The following is a 22,575-nucleotide window of genomic DNA, read 5'->3' on the forward strand; positions in this document are numbered from 1 at the left end:
AAACGAATTTGGAGGAAAATGCATGCAGGCTACTTTAACTGGTTAATGATCACTGACTGAGCAAATAACGGTTATGAAAGTCTCTAAACAACAGAGTCAACCGTGCCAATTAAAGTTGAATTGTTGACTGCTGCGATACTTCTGGGAAGCTGTCACTGAATTGTGCGCTTTCACCACTAACCCAGTCATGGTCTAGTCTGCGAACTGCGCACCATGAAGACATCCGCAACTTGTGCCAACCTCAGTGTTTCTACCTAGTTTATGAATCGTTTAGGGTGTGAAGAGCGCGTGATGGGGACACGCTTGCCCACGCCGCTTTCATTCTTAACAAAGATGTCAACAGCTGTACATCGAAATTCCATTGCTCAAGTCGGAAACGGGGTAGAATATGAAACTGCTCGAACAGGTCGAAGACTTCGTCGTGAACTATCTGCAGCAGAGATATATTCGGACCATGACCCGGATTTAAACAAGGACTCCCACGGCACCAGGGATATGGGTAGGTTCAAGGGACTCATTCTCGTTCGTGGAGTCATTATAAATCCTTCAAAGCCTTACTTATGAATTATTATGTATGTAGGTATGAACTGAAGTCAGTTAGGCTATCAGAAAATATGTGTGATTCTGAAGTTATCATTTATTCTAATAGACAAAATAATAGAACTAATCTAATTAGGCCTAGCACTGTATAAATTATATAATCTCAAAGTAATCAACTTTGTTTACATAGCATACTTGATCAGTGCCAGTCTTTACTAGAAGGCTATGCATAGCTACTCATGGAGATAAAGTGATAGCCTATATTGAATCCAAGTGGCACAGCCTGTGGTGTCTTCATTTCAGAGCAAAAGTCTTCAAAAGGCACTGGAAGCATTAAACGCCAGCACTCAACTTCTGATGACAACATACCCACTGGTAATTCCATTATCATTACCATAACCATATGTCTGTCATGGCTTGTACATTGTGGTTTTAAATGGGAATACATTTATGTGTTTTATGTAAATAGAGAAAGCCTATTATGTGTGTGCCTAAGACTCTATCTGAGTGACTGTAGGGTATTTACGGAAAATTTCTGTCACATAGCCTGTATGTATTTAGACAAGCTGTCTAGTAAGTGCAAGAAGAATACTTTTGTAAGAATACATTTGTTACCGTTTCCCCTTCTGCTGGTAAAAGCAACATTTCCTTACTTCTGACATTCCTTTAAGGAACATTATGATGTTCAAGCCACTATTTACAGGTTCAGGTTCCACCACTTCTGTGCAGCGTTTCCATCATAAACACGCCAGTGCTATTATGCCCGCTTTGGGTCTCCTGAGGTTAATGATCACACCCAGCCAGAAAACATAGTTGAACAAGACCATACCTTGGACCTGAAGGCTTTTGGGTCATTCATTAATTCTTAAGTTTAGTAAGAGTCGCATCAGACCATACACCAAAGAGCTTTATATGAATACAACTCAGGTTACTACTATAGGGTATAAATGTTGTCTGTACTTTTTGACCACACTGGTCTTCAATGTATTCCCAAGAGGAATGTGAACTGTTTTTATTGTGTCATGAAGTTCCTAAGATTACTTTATTGATGTCAGTGTAGGTCCCTAAAATGCCTTACTGTAGTTAAAACATTAGTCAGCAGTGAAGAAGCAAACATAGGCCTACAGTGTTTTACTCAAGCGTGACCTCTTTGCTTACTGGACACATCTCTATGATGGATTGTGTATGTGCCACCTAGATTTCTAGTTCCGGAATTGGGTGAGCTGACTTATAAAAGCAGATGAAGGGCCACTGCTAACTGTTAGTTAGGGCATTTATAGTTAGAGGGCATTTATTCTCAGTTGGTGGCTTTTTGGGGAGATATGTGTCCATTTGATCGCTGCCATTTCCTGTTGCAGTGCTGTCTTTGCAGCTGGCTATGGTGCAAGGGCCGGACAGGCTTCCTGACAGCGAGTGGGCACAGGATGTGCTGAGAGGGAAGCTCCGTCTGCTGGAAGCTGACCCCGGGAAGGTCACGACCCTGCTCTCAGTAAGGCTCATCCAACACATAAAACTACACCATACAACACATTAAGAAAGCCATTAATGGAAGCACACACATTTACTTTCCAATTGTTCATCACTCATGATGAAAGGATCACTACACATTACAATCTAGCAACCCTCTTCTATGTCGACTGTATCTCATTAGGAAAAATCTATTGGTTTTTAAGATTTATGAATGGATTTAAATGTAATTAAGTGGTTGTCTATTAAGGAGAACTTTACTTACTTAAGGAGACAAATGAAGGGTTGGGAGGGGGGGAGGGGAGTTCAGGTGATATTTAAACGAATAATGTGTTTTGTAATGTGATTTTAAGGACTTTTGTGGTAAGCCATAGAGGGGCAAGATATGCATCAGTTAAAATCTGAAATGTCATTGATATGTTGCTGACTCTAAGAAGACCAAACTGCTGACCAAATGGAAGAACCTCAAATAGAATCAGGCAAAAACATTTTCCTTCCTACACGTTACACTTAGTGGATCAAAGATGTTTTGACAGCTCACAATTCACTTGCCCATTATTTGGAAAATGAAAACATTTCAAGAGCCAGAGTTACCAAATGTGAGTTTTTGTCTCTGTACACAATTCTGTCTTTCATCTTTCTGTTAGGAACTCTCCGCCCATCTGTTAACTATAAACAGTGACGAGAACATCATAAATGTCACCTTCAAAACCTTTGAGGAAATCTGGAAGTTCAACACATATTACAAAATGGGTTTGTAATCCAAAACTATACTATGAAATACTAATTTTATAGTCTATAATATGGTTGCTCATGCAAAATGTTACCTAACCTGATGCTAATTTTAGTTATTTGTAGTTATTGACACATCAGTGAAAACATGTAGGGTTTTGCATCTAAAGTTCCTTCACTTTTAATTTTGTACACTCCTGACACTCCAGGATTCCTGGGTCAGTGCATGGAGATTTTGCTGCTGGACCAGAACTTCTGGCTGAACTTGCTGAACCAAGAGGATGCTGGGATAGAAATTTCCATCAAAGAGGAGACCATGAATCTCATGTACAGAGGCATCCTCATGCAAGAAGGTATGTTCATCATCGATCAGCAACGATCCTCTCACTAAGCCGCAATGTACATTATTTTCAAAATTCCCTCTGTATTTTCATTTGTCAGTATTTGAAATATGTTCAGTGTAGCATTTTCATATTCTTTCTAACGCAATCATGTCGGTAACAAAGTATATTGATGTTTTCATGCGTGTCCATTAGGATCTTTCTTTGCATCGTGCACTTCCAACCAAATGTTTGACAGCTCAACGTCAGGAAGTGACCTTTATTTGGAGAAAGGCGACATTGCCCTTTTTGAGCCACCCTTTCTGGGCTCAGGGTGGACAGTGCTGTCTTTGGCAGACGGGTCTCGTGGAACCAAACCTAAACCAGCCCTGGAGCCAGTTATCCCTTTCTATGAGTGAGTAAGGAGGGAAAGATTAACGCACAAAGGGCCTCTGCACTGCAATGTTTACATAAGGGCCTTACCCTAAGTTTTTTTAATCTCACCATTGCCTTAAAGATACAGCCTGTTATTTTAAAACAATGAGGGGTGTCTCTGGCCATTGAATGCAAACTACTGTATTTATTTTGCCAGAATCAAATGGTATTTTATATATTTTTACAGGTGGTTTCTAAAGTCATGTCCTGAAGGAACCATAGTTGGCAATGGAAAAGTAACTCACAGTTTCCCTTATCAGCTTGGTAAGACTGAGCCATATCCAAATTATGTGTGCATACATACTCTTACCCAGTACTCTGTCTTTGTATTTCCTTATGATACACCACATATTAAAAACCTTTCAATTACATCACAAATATTCTATAAACATATATTTTATGTGTGAACATTGTTCAAAATGTGAAATGTAATTTTGTAAAAATGTGTTGACAATGCATAAAAATAGGTGCAATTCCAAAATGGTTAATGCTATAATTTTGCTCAAACACTTCAATTAAAGCTGAAAGTCCACACCTTGATTGACACACTTAAATGAGGCAAAATGATGACATTTGTTTTACTGTCCAAACACTTATGGACCTGACACACAAATGAAAATATATGTGTTATATATAGAGATGCCAAGGAGTATTTCTACTTCAGACAGTAAAGGTGTATTGTCTTACCTTTCAGTATAGGGTCATTCCACGTCAGTTCAACCAGGCCCCACGCACTTAGGTCTCAAAAAATTCAGAAAAGATTACCAGGTCTATCTATGTTACCCAGGAGACACACTGTAAAATTACTCTTATGTAAGATCAATACTTTCCAAGATACAGCCAGTTTCTTTGTATATTCCCACAAGGTGTTTAGGTGCTCTGAAAATGAGAACCAAAATGATTTTTTAGACTTCTAAGGTCTGCTGTTCAGACCCTGAAAGAATTTATTTTCTGTTCATTGTTTTTTGTGAGAGTGTTTCTACTTATCTCAGTAAGGAAAATAAATCAAGAGCCTATGTTGAGTACAAATATGTCTTCTGAAGGCTTAAACAGAGCCCAGCCAAAAACTCCAATACAATGTGTCAACTTTGAGAGACAACTATGACCATGCAGGATTATCCAGACCAAACGTGACTATTTTGCTACATACTATTCCTATTTATGTACCAGCATGCAAAATTTGAGCCTCCTACATGGTTTAGTTCTGGTGCTGTGGGCTTGTGAACTTTGACAAAAAAAAGAGCCCGAACAAAATCGACACCCCCCCTCCCCCTGTAAAACTGGCTGTATCTTGGAAAGTATTGATCTTACATAAGAGTAATTTTACAGTGTGTCTCCTGGGTAACAACAGAATTTTTTGAGACCTAAGTGCGTGGGCCCTGGTTGAATTGACGTGGAATAACCTCACGCCACTCAAGACTAAACACTCTGGTCCCTCTCAGCCACAGGTGCCTGTGAGGCCACAGGAGATCATGACGCTAACGCTCCAGACGAGCTGAGCTTTGAGGCGGGGGATCACATCACTGTGGTGGGGCTGCTGGCGTCCTGCTACCAGTGGTTCCTAGGGAGGAGGGAGACCAATGGAGATGTTGGACTGGTGCAGATACATCTGGTCAAACCCGCAGATACTCTTTGTGAGTAAGTATGTAAGCAGTACACTTACCGTATACAAAGATGGATACAAAGTTCCTCTTAAATGCTTGTCATCTGAATCTTTGTACTTGAAATACTATGGCAATCCACATATTATGTTACCTGTTGAATATTTACTATCACTCTGACTTCATACACCTTCCGTTTTTTATAGGGCACTGTAAAATACTGAATGTCTCGTAGTTAATTGACATTGAATACTGTCTGATATTGAATAACTGTTTTTTTTTTTAATTACTTAATTTACTCTCTATAGGTCAACAGATCTGTTTCTAAGCACAGAAGACAGGTTGTTCCTCAAACTGGAACAGGACAAAATTAAGGAGGAGACAATTAACTTGTTGAAAAAGACATCCCAGAGTGATGTTGGGACTGTCTACCAACTTGGTAAGAATTGGGCAAATTCCAGAAGTCTTGTAATGAAATGTCTTGTTATTTAACAGAGCAGAAGAATAAGCCTCAAAGCTTCAAGGACTGATACAGCAGTTCAAAAGAACCCCTATTTTAACTGACAAACGATATGCAACTTGTTCCATTATCATTCAATTTAAAATACATTTAAATTAGAAATTAAAATGAGTTTTTTTCTTAATTACAATTACAGAGAAGAGAAGGCCTGTGGCCCATTCAGCTGAAATCTAATCTGCTGCTTGTGTCTGACACATTACAACATTGAATTTGGCCCTATTATAATTGATAATGTTACATGTTTTATTTATACCAGATTTGATCAGTGACTCCCTTCCTATTTCAAGCAAAAGTAAGTAATTTTGTAAGTAACCTCTTGAGCTATATAGTATGTATGTATAGATTCATATACAACTGATGGAAAGCAGATAAACAGTCAGAAAAATACCTGAATGTTATGTTTTAGCAGTTCACCGATCAGAAGATGGAGATGTGAACGCCAACACAGAAGTGGAACTGAAAAATAAAATTGTGGATTACCTGCACAATCTGGCAAAGTCTGATGGAATGGTGTCGTCTTCAGACAAGCCTGATGGAACTGACATGTCCTCAGACAAGGTGGTGGAAAGCAAGGACATGCCAACCTTCACTGTCTGCTCTGAAGCAGAGGGCACCAGTACCGACGGGTACCACTCCCTCCTGTCTTTCCTGGGCGGCCGCGATTTCCGTGAGGAGCTACGGTCCCTGTACACCTCTTACCCAGAATTCCTCATGTCGTGCTTCCACGGTCACGCCGACGAGGAGGAGCTGGTGGCTTACCTGGGCGTCGCCAGGGAAACGGCCAGGAAGAAGCGTCAGTCGTGGGCTCAGAGCCGGATCTGCTTCCTGCTGGGCCAGATGTGCGCCAGCCGCTCCAAGTTCTCCCAGGCTCGGGTCTACTACGAGGAGGCCCTGAGCGTCCCCGTGGACTCTTTCTCGGACATGCCCATGTTGTCTGCGCTCTACACCAACCTGGCGCTCATTTACCTGACGCAGAAGAACACGGAGAAGTACTTTGCCCTGTCGGAGCGCCTGGCCGCGCTGTTGATGGGCGTGCCCGACGCCATCTCGGGCACCGAGGACCCCGAGGTGCTCAAGTTCCTCCTGAAAAAGGCCATCTTGTCCGGCAACAAGCCTGCCGAGGCACGGAGCTGTTTCCTGATGGCCAAGCTCCACCTGAAGCTCGGAGAGGCCGCGAGCGCCGTGGCCTTCCTGGAGAGGTTTCAGATCCTCTCCGGTCAGCTCTCGGGAGTCTGCCAGGGGATCCGTAGCCACGGCTACCTGCTGCTAGGGAGACTGTACAGCGACTTAAGCTTGCCCCACCTGGCCGTCAGCTCGGCGCACCAAGCCTCGCTGCAGACGTCCACCACGCTCTCGGACTGCCTGTGTGGCATCTCTCTGCTGCTGGAGAACGCGCCCCAGCTCTATGGCGTCACTGTCCCCGCACAGGTTGCCCCCTACCTGACCAGAGCCGTTCACCTGGCTCACGAAGGCTCAGAGCTTCCCTTGGCTCACGTCCACGCACTCTGCCTCTCGCAGCTGTTCCACCAGCACGGCCTGCCCGACCGCGCCGTGGGCTACATGCGGGCGTTCCTCCTGGGCTTGGGCGCGTCGGCGTCCGGGATGAGCCAGGGCGACGCCGCGGACGCGCTGGTCTGGCTGGCCTGGCTGTACGTGTGCAGCGGGCGGCCCCGCGTGGCCCTGGACGTGCTGGACGCGGTGCTGGCCTCTCTGCCCGAGCACTGCACCACGCAGCAGGAGGGCGTGGTGTACAACATGCGGGCCATCGCCCTGCGGCGCACCGGCAACCTCCGGCACGCCGCCGAGAGCTACCGGGCGGCGGTGGAGGTGTGCGAGGAGTTCGAGGACCGGCACAACTGGGCCGTGGCGCTGGCCAACCTGGGCCTCCTCTGCCTGAGGGCCAGAGCCAGGGGCCTGGCCGAGGAGCACCTGGTCCAGGCGGTAGAGCTCTTCTCGGAGCTGGAGGAGGACGAGCTGGATGGCCACGAGCTGAGCTTCATCACCGTGCTGCTGGAGCTGGGCCAGCATTACGTCTCCCAGGGTTACCACGAGAGAGGGAAGATCTACTACGAGTGGGGCCTGCTGCTCGCCATCCACTCAGGACAATCAGGGAGTAAGTGGTGCAGGGTTCTGAAATCATGTTCTGTTTGTCCACTAGAACTTTACATTCCTCAGGATAAAGGTATCTATGTAGTTAGCTCTATCAATCACTATATAGTGTGCGCCTAATGACTAATCTCAGATCTAGCATAATCGTCAACATTCAATTATTAATGAATGAGAAATTAACTAAATTAAAAGTTTAACATTAACTAGAAATATTTATATTTTTTTCTCTACCTAATTACTTACTACCTTCAGTAATTAAATTCAATTAAATTAATTCATTGTGAAAAAAATGTAAGTTCTTGAATGCCACTCACTTAGGAATTCACATAATGCTACAGTACACCAAAGGGACAATTTAAAAGCCTAGGTCAACTTACTGACCGGAGTAGAATACTTCACCATTTGGAATGACTTATTGTCTTCCTCACCTCTTTCAGGTCAGCTCAAGGCCACTCGTCACTTGTGTCACCTGTACGGTCAGGTATGTCCAAATGAGGCCCAGTGCATCATCTACAATGAACACCAACTGGCTCTAGTGCACCACATGGGGGATCGCAGCGTGGAGGCAGACATTTTGGAGACCATCAGTCAACTGTACCTAGGGCTGGGCACAGAAAAGTGAGCTTTTGTCAACACAGATATTACACTCCAATTTTAGCAATATAGCATCAAACTGATTTGTTTCAGTTTCCAACAATTACTAAAGCCTGTTTACCATCCTTTTCTACATAATACAATACAGTATATGATGATTCTTATCTACAGCAAACTCTATTCTGACATGTGTAGACTTTCATATGCTATAAGGATGTATGATGTCTTATAAAATGTTTATATCCTGCATGTACATTAATATCAGATTCTGCTGTCTTTGTTTGGAATGTAATGATGTGTGAAAAAGAATATCCTTATAGGACAATAAAAGACTCTATACTATAATAACACAACATTAGTTAGCATGCACATTTATCTTCTTCCCATTGAGTTATTATTGAGTGCATTATGTGCCTCAGTCTTAGAATTTATTTGTGCTGTAGGGCCAACAGGTCAGCGCTGGAGCACACCAAGCAGAGCCTGGGCATCTTCATAGACCTGGGCATGAGGAGGAAGGAGGCCAGAGCCTGGCTGCAGGCTGGGAAGATCTATCACATCCTGAGGCAGACAGAACTAGTGGAGCTCCACGTGCAGGTACCCTGAGAAAACCGCCATGGCAAACAAACCCAGTCAAATCGGCATATTTGTGTCAGTTTGGTTTGCAAAGTTGTGTCAAAGACTGCTGAAGTCTGATGAAGAGCTTAAGATGTACCTTATACCTTGGATATTCCTTTGAATTTTTTACGAAAGACACAATACGATGCATTTCGGAGGATAAATAAGAGGGGGTTCAAATGACCCGATTGTGACTCACAGGTGGCACAGGACGTGGGACTGAGCACGGGAGACACTCAGTTCATCCTGGAGCTGCTGGAGGCTGCGGGCGACATCTTCTTCAACAGCACAGCGGAGAGAGACAAGGCCGTCTGCTTCTACAGGGTAAGGAACGCTTTCCATTTCACTCATAAGCCACACTAATACAGCCCATTCTTTGTACAGGATTATTACCCTGGCTGCAAGTTACATTTGCTGCCACTAGGGTGCGTCTAGGTTTCTAGGTTACAGGATTATTATGCATTCATTCACGCTAGAAAAGTTGATAGTGGGCGCACTAAAGCACCGCTCCCTTGCACACCTCACATAAGCATATACAGCTCTGGAAAAAGAGTGACAATCGAATGAGTTGACGGTCATATCCAAAATTTAGAGACCACTGCAAATGTGAATATGACCGTCAACTCATTTCAATGTCACTCAGCAACCGTAGGATGACATCAGAAAAATATGCAGTGGTCTCTTAATTTTTTCCTGAGCTGTATATGGTAATAATAATATAATATGATATGGAGAGAAGTGTGGCTGACCAATTTTCTTTTGAAAGATACAAAATAGCGGACAAATTGTCTATCTTCAGTCTCATAGCCTTTACAAATGGTCATGTGATTTCATGTGATTTGTATTTGCAGTGACCTCACTGTTCAAGATTTCACCTCAACACTTATTGCAGTTGCCTTGTAAATGTTTATTTCTTTACAGCACCATGAGAGTTTTTACGTACAATGTGAACAGTAACTTGAAACTAATGGCCCACTTACCTTTACGTGTGTGTGCTTGTGCGTGTGTGTAATCAGGATCGTGCCCTCCCCATCGCTGTGAAGACAGGCAGTGTGCACTCCCAGCTGAGGTTGTGTAATAAACTGGCCGAGCTCTTACTGAAGATGCGAGCGTGCGAGGAGGCTGTGGAGTTCGCCCAGACTGCACTGGATCTCAGTATTTCACTCGGTATGATGGCTGGCACACACACACACTCATCTGACATGTTCTATGGCCAGAATTATGAAGCTAACCCCTATTGACCACTAGATGTCACATGGTATTACTGTACTGGATTGAGTTTAGAGCTATTTAATATACAAGAACAGGATAGATAGATACTTTATTGATCCCCAGGGGAAATTCAAGATCTTTATATTGACAGTTTTGATTAACTATGCTTTCTCTATTCTGAGTATTAAGGACTATTTCTCGACTGGGGGTAGCCATTTATTTCATGCATTAATAATCACGAGAAACATGTTGGCTGCAGGAGATCATCTGAATGAGAGGGTTGCGTTCCATCGTCTGGCCACACTGTACCACTGCCTGGGTCAGTTTGAGATGGCTGAGCACAACTACCTGAAGGCGCTGTCCCTCTGTCCCACTCCACTACAGTATGATGAGGAGACCTTGTACTATGTCAGAGTCTACCAGACCTTAGGGGACATCATCTTTTATGATCTCAAGGTGAGAGGCTGCATGAGCAACAACAATTGTAAAAAAGGTTCCACTGTATTACCACATTGTTTTGAAAGCGAATGAACAAAATCCTATTTTGTTGAATACACTTGTTTCCGAAACGGTTACACTGTACCTAGCTAAGGTCATGGAGAGTCTAAGTGAGGAGAACATGTGCATGCCACACAGCCACATTAGTGTGTAAATGTATTATTTCCATGTGTATTTATTTGCATGTTCATGTAGGAATAAAACAAAACGCACAACACATTCCACTTACCAGCCCAATTCTTTCCCCAGGACCCCTTTGATGCTGCTGGATACTACCACCTGGCCTTGGCGGCCGCCATGGATCTGGGCAATAAGAAGGCCCAGCTGAACCTTTGCACCCGTCTGGCCACCATCTACCATAACTTCCTCATGGACCGCGAGCTGTCGCTTTTCTTCTACCAGCGGGCCCGGACATTTGCGTCAGACCTCAACGTACGCCGCATCAACCTGGCACCCGATCAGAACTTTCAGAGCACAGCTCAGTACCGAACAGAGCCCCATCGCTTAAGCTTGGTTGCCGCTACAGGATAATCGTGCCAATAGTTGGGCCAGTTCACAGACAGAGACCCAGATCTCACATTGGGCTTTAAAGTTGTTTTTTAAAATGTACCTCCCACTGTGAGTCCCATACAGGTGTGTAAATGACAGGATTCACATTTCTGGCAGAAAAGGCCTTGGTACTTTGTTGCGTTATACAGTTTAATTAAATTCAATCTGGAAATATGCATAACTTGCTATATCTTTTTCTATTACCGTCAAGGCGGTGAATCAAAAGTTGGGTCAAAGATTGAACCAAACTGGGTGGAAATGATTATTATTTAAATTGTTCTCATCAGAAGTGGTTTCCTATGGAAGAGTTGTCATGTTTGTACATTTACCACACTAAATACTTTTGTGGGGATGAGAGCAGACTGACCAGGGGCGCGTTTCCCAAAACCATAGTTGCTAACCTGTTAGTAACTTAGTTGGTTGCAATGCAATTTCCCATTGCCAACAAAGTTGCTAACTTAGTACCGTATTTTCCGGACTATAAGTCGCACCGGAGTATAAGTCGCACCAGTCAAAAAATGTTTCATGAAGAGGAAAAAACAATATATATAAATATATATATGTTGCACCTGAGTCGCAGGACCGGCCAAACTATGAAAAAAAGTGCGACTTATAGTCCGGAAAATACGGTAAGCAACTATGGGTTTGGGAAAACGCGCCCCAGTACTGCAAGGCAGTATTGGTGAAACATGTAAAATGGGGACTGTACAAGTATAACTTTGCCTGACGTGATTGTTTTCCCGAATGCAAATTAAGTAATTTTATTTCTACGAGGTTACAAATTGTGATGTAAAATTAACCATATTTGGGCTGGGAGATTTACTTAATAAAATACACCATTTCAGTACTCAAACAGCATTTCACCTTTATACCATAGTTGTGCAGAAAAGTTTTGTACGACATTAATCTGTAGCCTCTATTTGTATGCACCAGTCCACTGGTCTCTAAGCACATCTATAGCTAACTACAATTTAACGAAATAATTTAATCACCATGATGTCTGGCGACCAAAGTCAGAGGTCTTATTTATTGATACTACTGAGGACCACTGAGTTTATGATTTGCATTCATCCATAAAATATACAATAAGACAAATCTTATCCATTATTGATTTATTCGTTTAGGGAAGGGGTGGTGGTGGTGAATACATGGGTTTTAACCATGTGGGCCTGGTATTGAACATTTATACATGGTGCCAACGATCAACAATTCTCCTTAAAAGCCCACAGAAGTCTCTCCATGTTTTAACTAGGCCCATGTGTCATTTTAATCGTTACTTCAAGGAAAAAACACTAAATATCAAGACACCTATTAAAATTAAAACAAAGTTGACATGAACTTTACTTCCTAAACCAAATTTCACAAGTCTCCAAGTTACTTAGGAAAACCAGTGTATTAACCATTCAGAATAAACAAATTGTGCCTGAATATCTTGAAACTCCCCTTGAAAAAGAAGGCTGATAAGATCCAGAGGCCTTGAGGCCTTTTTTATACTCTAGAGTCAGAAAGCCATAATAAAAGAAAAAGTGGATGATCATGCACCTGTTACTCCAGACCACACCTGCAGATCTCAATCACAAGACAACATATGTTGATTATTTCCATGGGAGCACGTGTGGGGTGCGAAGTCCAGGAGCCAGATTGTTTGTGACTTCCGGGCTGCAGAAGAGAATATAGGAAGTAGTTATATGGAAGCCTGACTAGCTGCTGGCTACTGCATTTGGACACCTCTACGTCACCCTCCCTTCTCTGAAGGAAAAAAGACTAATGGGTTAAGAATGTAAAGAGATATCTGAGCTACCATTAGAAATATAAAGTTGCTAACATCAAGTGACGTGCCTTTTAAAATAAAAATAAAAAAGCAGCTATGTGACAAGTGTTACTGTTAATGGTTATGATACTACATAGTATAGCAATGCTTGGTGTTACCCAAGTCTAAACCTGCCTTTATAAATTCAATCCAGCACTCTGAAAACATGACAAAAGAAAATAGTGCCTTCAGTTTCTTCCATTAAGCTTGCACGTAGAGGCTCTCCACTAAGAACCAAATTGAAATATCAACATTTCATCCTTGCCTGAAAAAAACTTATGTCCCCATGAACCTCACACACCCACAAAAGCCAGGAAGACCCCAGCAAGCTCATGTGGCAAACTGACCTGTGGCTGATCTGAGATGTCACTCCCCACACAAACGGAGACGCAATGGCAGTCTCCACCTCTGTTGGTCAGACATCAGCAAATTAGCCAAACAAAGAGACTTGAAAGATGTTTTCTTTCAAGACAGAATAACAATGTTAAAAGTCTGAACTCCAACTACAGAATCCGACTCACCTTTGTCCCAGTCTTCACTGGTGGGAAAAGCAGTTGTATTGACCGGTATTGAGTATTTCTTTTGCACCTCGGAATTACCTCCCAGTTCTGTTGAGGCAAAAAATATACTCTCTGGCAAATAAACATCTGACAAATCATCAGCAAATCAACCCCAACCCCCCCCCCCACACACACACACACACACACACACACACACAGAGTATCATCACACAACTGAAGGAGACTTTACCGTCAATCACCGATTGCCTATCAACACAGACAGCCATGTGGGCGGATAACTCATCCTTCAGAATGATGTGCCGCGCATTGTAAGGGCATGTCCTTAACTCGCTCTCCATTTCGGGATGGTTCTATATTAACATGGTTAAGAAGTGGATTACAGGATTTAATGAACTTTATAATTAAACTCCTCACATTCAAGCAGATAAAATGTGTGCTCTTTGCAAGTTTGCTTTAGGTCTACATTCTAATGGCAATCACAAAAAGCAGACTGGCATATCCTATCAGTACTTAGACACACAATACAGCCATTTGAAGCTTCCACATTAAAATAATTGAATGTTTGGCATAAATACAACTCGTGAATACAACGGTCATTCCAACCTTTTTGCACTTAAGAATGTGGTAGGGAAAGCGACACTGGCGTATCATGTGGTTGGGGTCATAGGGGCACTTTACTAGCCTATCTGGGTTCCAGATGTCATCCCCTGGAATGAACATGAAAATAAATATTATCCACATACAGGACATATCCCTAGCTCCCTAATAGTGGACTAATGGTTAGAAAACACACAATACCCAGGGGGCAAAACACCCGTTTTTTTACGAAATCAGACATGGGCTGCTGTAAAAGGTTGTCATATAAAAATGAAATCTATGATGTCTGAGGATCACAACCTGGGTGAACAACCCGGTCAACAAGCTGCTGGAAACGTGTAGGATGTGTTCAAAGTATGCATGTCTCTGCTATATCATGTCATGCTATATATCATTTTAGTTGTGAAATCTACAGCCCTACCAACACAACGGGAATACAGCTTTCAAACGATATCTTGATTGTTCAAGCAGTATGAAATAAAGTTGTGATCATGTAACGTTACATTGAAAGACTTTGAACTTCTGTTGCTAATTATCCATGTTTCTCCACTAGCACTAGTTCTAGCTTAGCCTGCTGCAAAGAAAATAGTTTTGATTGATCAAATAGTTTTACGTATACTACTTACCGAAAAGGTGATCTTGTAAAACAGTCCATGAATAAGATATCAGTCGGTTCTGTCTTTGTATCCTTGCACTTTTACTGTGCACAAACTTAGGTCCACAAACACATCAAAAACACAACGTCTTCTTCTGCAGTGGTGCACGATTATGTTAGCGCTACTTCCTGTAGCCTATTGTTGGAAAATAGGCTAGGCTACTTGGATTTTCATTTCACATAGAAGGCAATAAACAACCACTTATTGCTGCTGTGGACTGCAAAGACATTGGCAGCGATAAAATATCGAGAAGCTGGCGAAATCAAGGTTGAGAAATTTCATGGTAAGTGCTTTTTCAGTTGTCATTATAAAACAATTACAACCCCAAAACAGAAAAACTTGGGACGTTGTGTAAAATGGTAATCCGTATTTTCTGTCTGAAATCTACCAACTTCAATATTTATTCATTCTCAAAACTCTAGCAAATAGTCTCCTCAGTTCCTAAACATTTACAGAATTTTGTTAAATGAAGAGGTGAAGCAGTACAGTGATAAACATGCTCCCGTCCCAACTTTTTTTGAAACATGTTGCTGGGATTCAAAATGAACATATATTTTCCATGAAATAGTCCAACTTTTCATTTTCAACATTAGATATGTTGTCTGTGTCCTTTTGGCTGCTAAATATGGGTTTACGAGACTTGTATATTATCACATTTAGCATTTTGCACAACGTCCCAACTTTTTCTGTTTTGGGGTTGTATTTCAAAATTTCGCTATTAATATGAACACTATAATAATGATGAATCGCTTGGGCAGTAAAAAATCAGAAATTTTGGATGGTCTCTGGATGAGGGCCAAGCATTTTCAATTCCATCTACACAGCCTGCCTGGCCTGTGTCAATGACCATGGCAATGGGAAGCCACTGAAGCACATCTTTAATTAACTTGAGTCTACGCCTCGGACAAATTCCAACACTGTGAAAGACATCAAGACATCACTTGATTTCTCAAGTGCTTTTAACACCATCCAACCCCTCAGACTAGGAGACAAGCTATTGCAGATGGGTGTGGATGCTCACCTGGTAACCTGGATTACAGATTACCTGACCAGTCCTGTTCACCCTGTACAGATCTGACTTCTGCTACAACACAAGTCATGCCACATACAGAAGTTTTCTGACTCAGGTCTAAGCCCACTCTGCTACCAGTCTCCATTGATGGGGTCAATGTGGAGGTGGTAAGCACCTACAAGTATCTGGGTCTCCACCTGGACAATAAACTGGACTGGTCAGCCAACACGGACACACTCTACAAGAAAGGGCAGAGCAGGCTGTACTTCCTGAGGAGGCTGCAGTCCTTCAATGTGTGCAGCAAGCTCCTCAGGATGTTCTACCAGTCTGTTGTTGCCAGCGTCCTCTTCTATGCAGTGGTATGCTAGGGAGGAAGCACAAAGAAGGATGCGGGGCGACTTGACAGGCTGGTAAGGAAAGCTGGCTCTGTAGTGGGAGCTGAACTGGAGTGCATCACTTCAATATCTGACAAAAGGACCCTGAACAAATTGATCAACATCTTGGACAATAAGTGTCATCCACTCCACAGCACTATTGTAAAGCAGAAGAGCCTGATCAGCTGGAGACTTCGCTCACTGCCTTGCACAACAGACAGACAAGGAAGTAATTTGTCCCCAGGGCCATTGAACTGTTCAATGCTTCACCTAAGGAAAGAGGAGAGATAGACTTCTCCGCATACTCTGTCTGCCTCTCCACCCCCTCCATGTTTGGATACTGTCTGTCCACTAGCCACTTTTTACCACTGTCTTACTGCCTCACTGTTTGCGTGCTATATTAGCACATATGCATAACCCCTCCCTCCATGCCACAGCCAAATTGTGGCCACACTTTCTTGGATCTTGTTTGACTTGATAGGCTTGAAATTGAATTCCCTCTAAATGTGTTAATGAGTCTGAAGTCTGGATAGTGAAATGATCAAAATATTATTTAATCTGTAAAAGTTAACTTCACATGGTATTTTGTTTATTTTAACAACAACAAAGGGAAAAGAATGCTACCGAATACAATGGAATGTTCTTTAAATATATATATATATATATATATATATATATATCTTTGTATACCTATGAATTAAGAGGCATTGTTAACTTTTACATTCTAATTACATGTACAATCAAGGCTTTAGATGAAAGCCTATCTTCCACTCTTTTGAAAGGTGTGCTCAGTTTGTTTCTAGCATAAAGTATCAGGGAGATATGGCCCAGGATTCATGGATATAATTAAACCTTTTTAGCATGATTGGGTGATTCCGGGGAGTTAAAGCAGAATTTGAGGTAGCATTGTTTTGACCCTAATTGCAAGTTTCCAGCAGCTTGTTGACCGGGTTGTCCACCCAGGTTGTGATCCTCAGACATCATAGATTTCATTTTTATATGACAACCTTTTACAGCAGCCCATGTCTCCTAAACCCCCTTTGCCCCCTGGGTACAATCAACAATACATCAAGTGTGGGAATAATCCAAACTAAAACTGTAAAGACTTACCATTAGCCTCCTCCTCCGACTGAGTGCTACTAAAGCTAATGTGGGGTGGCGCTGGGCTGCAAGTTGCTCCAAAACCGGCCATTCTACCTTAAATTCGCCAACATCAAACAAAAGTAAAGTTATAATCTTTTTAATGTCCGAATACTGTGGTAGATAATCCACTGTAAAGTTTTATCTAATAAGTAACCAATACAGCCTCGCCTGTCTCCACACTTAACAGCACCTTCAATGTTAGCAGTGCGTTAACTTTAACCAAGCTGAGACTGTCACGTGTCATAGAAGAGACTCCTCATATTTACTATTAAGTTAGTACAAGTAACTTGTATATCATGACCTACACAACGTTCCGTCACCTCAACAGAAAATGTATTTTACCTAAGACACGAAACTAACAAATATACAACACTAGGAGAAGTGAAATCCACATGCTTGGGCTTGAGTAAGAGTTGGCTAACATTAGCCGTTACCTTGCCTTGCACACGCATAAACTATCTTAATAGTCTATGTGAGTCCACTAGTTTATGCCATGCAAAATGCAATTAATTCTTCGGAGAAGATTAAAATAAGACAACTTACTCACCTAATCAATAAAATGGTCAACGACACCGATCCTCAGCGTTGCAGGTCTTGAAAGGAAGTCTTTGAAGCACGTACGGAAAATATCGAAGGACAAATAGCTCAGCGTTCATGCTCTCCCGTTGCGTTTCCCAAACGTATGTAGTCTCTATTACTCTAACAATATGCATCCTTGAAACAAGCATCATAGCTCAAATCAGTGTAATGGAAATGCATCCGATTAGCTACATTAGGAGTATTTTTCTTACAAAGTGCCACTGCTGTTTAAGCAAGAGCAGGGGCCACCAGAGGAATAATCAGGCCATGCTGATCAATCATTCACTGTTCATTGATTTGTTTGTTTGTTTTCCTTGAGAGGACTGGACCCCTGAGGAGGTTAATTCATTTAGCAGATGGTTATATCCAAACCAACCATGTCATATTACAAGGATCACTGTCCGCAGAGCAACTCAGGGTTAAGTGCCTGTCTCAAGGGCACAACAGCTGGGAATTGAACCCCACAACTTTACAAGCCACTGCAGCCCAGCCCAGCTTCCTAATTACAACGCTACTTCCACACCATTTTACCAAGGAATTGCCAATAACTTATGATCATATAACCTAATTGCTGTAATGCAGCATTAGTGCAATGAATATACTGTAACCATATACCATCATAACCACTAACTATGAAATGGCAAATTTTGTTTTCATTGAAAATTTAGTTCTCAGAAAATCTAGGCATTAGAGAAGTAATTTTAAAGCTTAGTACATGTCAAAAGCGATTCTAAACTGCAGTTCTACTATTACTACTTTGGGTAGCACTCTGTGCTAAGAAAAGTGCTATATAAATAAATATACTATACTTTACTTCAACTTGGTCATGTTCAGGGTAAACCAATGGGCACTTTAGAGTCACTTGAATTCTACAAAAAAATGCTAGGAGCTGTACCACTGTACATCAGTATTTCAAAGTATTTTCCATTTTGTGTGCATTTGGAATAAAAAATAAAAAAATTCCTCTTTTCTGAAAATGTTCTTTACTATTCACTGTATAAAATATAAATATACATAATGCAGCAGTAAAGAAGGATCCCTTACAGTTGAAAAGCACAATATACTAAACCAAATATGCGTCTTTTGTGTCAAACTCTCAACATACTCCCGACACAATATAGAGAATGGGGGGGGGGGGGGGGGGGGGTGTTCCTACCCGAATAGCAACTTCCTATGGCTAAGATCTGCTCAGAGTGTGGGAGAAGTGCCCTATGGAGAGTTTACGTGCCATCAAAAAATTTTTGGAAATGTTATTTTACGGTTAAAAATCAACTTGCAATATTGATTCATTTTAAAAACATCTTTACTCAAGCCAGCCCTCAGCTGCAATTATTTTGACCAACAGTAACAACTTCTAGTAACAATGTATCCATCCATCTATTTCCATGGGAGAACATGTGGAGTTCTGAGTCCTGGAATCAGGTTGTTTGTGACTTGCGGACTGCAGAAGAGAATATGAGCACAGCATTATTACTTCAATCTGAAACATAAATTACTGTACCATCATACCCAAGGAACTGAAGACACCAACTTCAACAGATGTAACTAAGAGTGGGGACGGAGTAGAATACCAAACATACGTCATAAAATTTCTACTAAATTCGTCTTCAAACACAATCAGTGCATATGTATCGATACCTGTCTATATGCTAATGAAAACTTTGAAACATCATCCATCTCTGAAATAACACCGACAACAGCCAGAAAGACCCCAGCCGTGGTTATCCAACAAACTTACCTGGGGCGGATCTGAGAAGTCACCCCCCACACAAACAGAGTTGCGCTAGTCTCTTCCTCTGTTGATTAGTAGTGGTAAGCAAAATTAAGTGTGACAAAAACTAATGTAAAAATAATGTCAAATTATCTTTCAATCCCAGTTCTGAATTCAACTCACCTTTATCCCAGTCCTCGCTGGTGGGGAAAGTCATAGTGTTGACTGGTACAGCATATTTTTTTAGCATATCTGATTTTCCAGCCCTTTCTAGTGGAGGGGAAAAGAAATAAAACCTCAATTAACCTCACAAATTTCCGAAACAAACAAACAAACAAACAAACAAACAAAAAAGTGTTTACAGTGACCTCACAAAGCAAATGAAGGGAGACCTTACCCTTTTCCACTGCTTGCCGATCAGCACAGGTGGTCAAATGTCCAGCCAGCTCGTCCTTCAGCACCATATGTCGTGCGTTGTAGGGACAGCTTTTCAGTTCACTTGTCAATTCTGGATGGTTCTGCATTCAACACACAAGTGGATTAAATGCTATCTGGATTATACAACAGCAAAATAAACAAGAAATAATTGCCCATTAATACCATAGCTGAGCTCAGAAAAGAGTTAACAAAAAAATCCCACCTCAATAACAATAGTCACCCCAGCCATTTGGGGGCTTCATATTCAAGCAGCAGCCATTGTAAATCAAAACAAAGCTACAGGGTACACAAACCATAGACATTAGAAAGATAGATAACGCATTGTCCGTTGACTTCTATTTACCCGGTGGCCAGAACGAGGCTAAAGGGTACACTTGCCAATGTACCGAAATCCAGCAGATGGTGGTGGTAATGCACTCAGTTTGCAAACTGCTAAAAACTCACTGAAGAAGAACAGGCCAGTGAACCCTTCTTTTTTGGTGAGCTTTTTTTTGGCAGTTTGCTAACGGAGTGCATTACCACCACCATCTGCTGGCCTGAGGTGTAATAGCAAGTGTACCCTTTAGCCTCGTTCTGGCCGCCGGGTGAATAAGGCGAATTAGGTGACATACGTGAACACGCCTGCCATGTTTCTGGGGGCAAACACCTTACTGTCTATGGGCAACACTTGCCGGCATCAGAGACATGTCTGATTTCCAGTGACTGTCGCCCCCACCATGTTGGCGGTGCTATTTACATACGTTCTGGAGCCCAATGCAATAGCTAGCTTTCCAATATCTATGACACAAATCATAGGATTGTTGTGTTCTATGCATTCGCCAGTAGGTGGCGAAAATCATGGCTTAAAGGAGAATTCCGGTGAGATATTGACCTAAAGTCAAGAAAAAAAAACATGATACTGAGTGTGAACGTATGTCTCATAGCTCATCACACATGTTTTCAAAAGGGGTGCCTCGGGCATCGGCCTAGCCATGCAAATAAATCACTGTTTTACACCATTTACAAGGCTCAAAGTAGCTCCACACTTCATTGGTAGACTTCCGAGGACCCTGACATTTAAAACGAGACATTATGAACTTTGAAAAAGCACTGGTAGTTTATTTACAAGACGATTTATACAGACAGTACCTTCAGGAAGTTTACCGTTCGCCGCCATCTTGAATTTAGTCACAATAAGTCGAGCAACGAGTACGAATGAACAGGTATTATAAGGGATCAGATTCCAAAAATAATTCTGTGGAAATGCATGGATTCCAGTTGTTGCAGTGTTTCCCATACATTCACTTATTTGTGGCAGCCCACCACAATATCAACATTGACCACCACACAATGATTTTCCAGGTTATACTAAATTGTGCTTAAATCTGGTTGGCATCATAACCACACTGTGCTAATTTGTTAAAAACTGTTGTATTCTGCAAACCAACCACCACAAATGGAATTCAATTCTGTGGGAAACACTGTGTTGCTACTGGAAGCCTTCGTTTATTCAAGCGAAGGATAGGTCAGCTTCATGTCTGCTTGTGCACAAGGTAGAAAACTAGACCAAAACAGTAGGCTAGATTGACAAAAAATTAAGGCAATACTAGAGGAATTCTGTTCAATTTACAAGCACCATCTACAGGATTTTCATCTAAAGTCATCAAATTGACCATTGAGAGAGAAAAATTACAGTTGCCTTCATAAAATGGAGGATAATGAAAGCATACATTTAAACAACAATGATCATGGTTTGAAATCAATTGCGAGTTTGATTGTCTTCACTCGAACAAAACAAGTGAATGAATAAATAGTATAAACTCAAAACAACTTTTTGTAATCATTGTAAATTGTAGTTTACACATTAGTGTATATGGGAGTTTGATTGCAAGAGACTGGACAAGATTCACATTTACTGTTTGTACTGTCATTTGTTGACAGACCATGTCATTGCGATACAGAAAGGAAAAGACAGCACTGCATAGCAAAGAAAAACAAACAGAAAACAAAAGCAGAAATGTGAACATGGGACAATCTCCTTAGGGAAACTATGCAGTGCTGTAGAAATTACAGTGCAGTCTTCCTAGACCTCCTGATGTTCCTGTCTGTTGGGCCACAAATTCTCATCCACATCACAACAAATATCATCTTGCTTGACATATTTTGACAACTTGTTCAATCATTTTGCATGTAAAGACTTATGCTATGAACTAATGCCTAAATGTTGCGGGGGTGAGACTATTCAACAGAAACCTATTATAATGCATTTTGATCAACATGACATAAGAAATTGATAATGTACGAAATGCAGAGAATTGTACATAATCATTTGCATAGATTTACCAAAGCATTTGCAACTTCTTCAAAGAAATGACAAACTGCTTTTCTGATGTGCACAAGTGACACAATGATGTGAAGATTGAACAGGTAGTTTTGAGAATTTAAATTCTGATCTGAGAAATGTACCAAAGCGACTGAGAAAAACGGTAAAAGGGTTCACTCCAAATTATTGTCCAGGTGTAGTCATAAAATAAATTGGTATCAATGTAATATAGCCTGTTTT

General features: G+C 41.6%; 2 protein-coding genes across 3 annotated transcripts; one reads left to right on the forward strand and one right to left on the reverse strand.

The window, feature by feature from the left end:
- The first annotated feature begins 168 nt into the window (after positions 1 to 168).
- On the forward strand, positions 169 to 12,039 carry sh3tc1 (SH3 domain and tetratricopeptide repeats 1). 2 transcript variants are annotated; one of them, XM_076289198.1, is made up of 17 exons: positions 169 to 499; positions 844 to 915; positions 1,899 to 2,029; positions 2,655 to 2,760; positions 2,949 to 3,092; positions 3,276 to 3,474; positions 3,682 to 3,758; positions 4,937 to 5,132; positions 5,404 to 5,534; positions 5,872 to 5,907; positions 6,022 to 7,728; positions 8,162 to 8,342; positions 8,762 to 8,912; positions 9,135 to 9,257; positions 9,950 to 10,100; positions 10,405 to 10,601; positions 10,893 to 12,039. In XM_076289198.1, the coding sequence occupies exons 1-17, from the start codon at positions 262 to 264 to the stop codon at positions 11,172 to 11,174; spliced, it is 4,122 nt and encodes a 1,373-aa protein (XP_076145313.1). In that variant the 5' UTR covers positions 169 to 261; the 3' UTR covers positions 11,175 to 12,039. The 2 variants fall into 2 exon arrangements, with proteins under 2 accessions (XP_076145313.1, XP_076145314.1); XM_076289199.1 differs by having other exon boundaries at positions 6,025 to 7,728.
- Positions 12,040 to 12,733: 694 nt separating this feature from the next.
- On the reverse strand, positions 12,734 to 14,214 carry LOC143128078 (gametocyte-specific factor 1). The gene is made up of 5 exons (XM_076289754.1): positions 14,127 to 14,214; positions 13,753 to 13,873; positions 13,524 to 13,610; positions 13,350 to 13,410; positions 12,734 to 12,851 (listed from the first exon to the last, which is right to left on the reverse strand). The coding sequence occupies exons 1-5, from the start codon at positions 14,172 to 14,174 to the stop codon at positions 12,788 to 12,790; spliced, it is 381 nt and encodes a 126-aa protein (XP_076145869.1). The 5' UTR covers positions 14,175 to 14,214; the 3' UTR covers positions 12,734 to 12,787.
- Positions 14,215 to 22,575: the final 8,361 nt, after the last annotated feature.

The sequence above is a fragment of the Alosa pseudoharengus genome, unplaced genomic scaffold, assembly GCF_046254945.1.
Source record: "Alosa pseudoharengus isolate Yale_2024_CS ecotype anadromous, Long Island Sound unplaced genomic scaffold, YU_APseudo_1.1 YU_APseudo_1.1_scf_17, whole genome shotgun sequence".
Taxonomy (NCBI): domain Eukaryota; kingdom Metazoa; phylum Chordata; class Actinopteri; order Clupeiformes; family Clupeidae; genus Alosa; species Alosa pseudoharengus.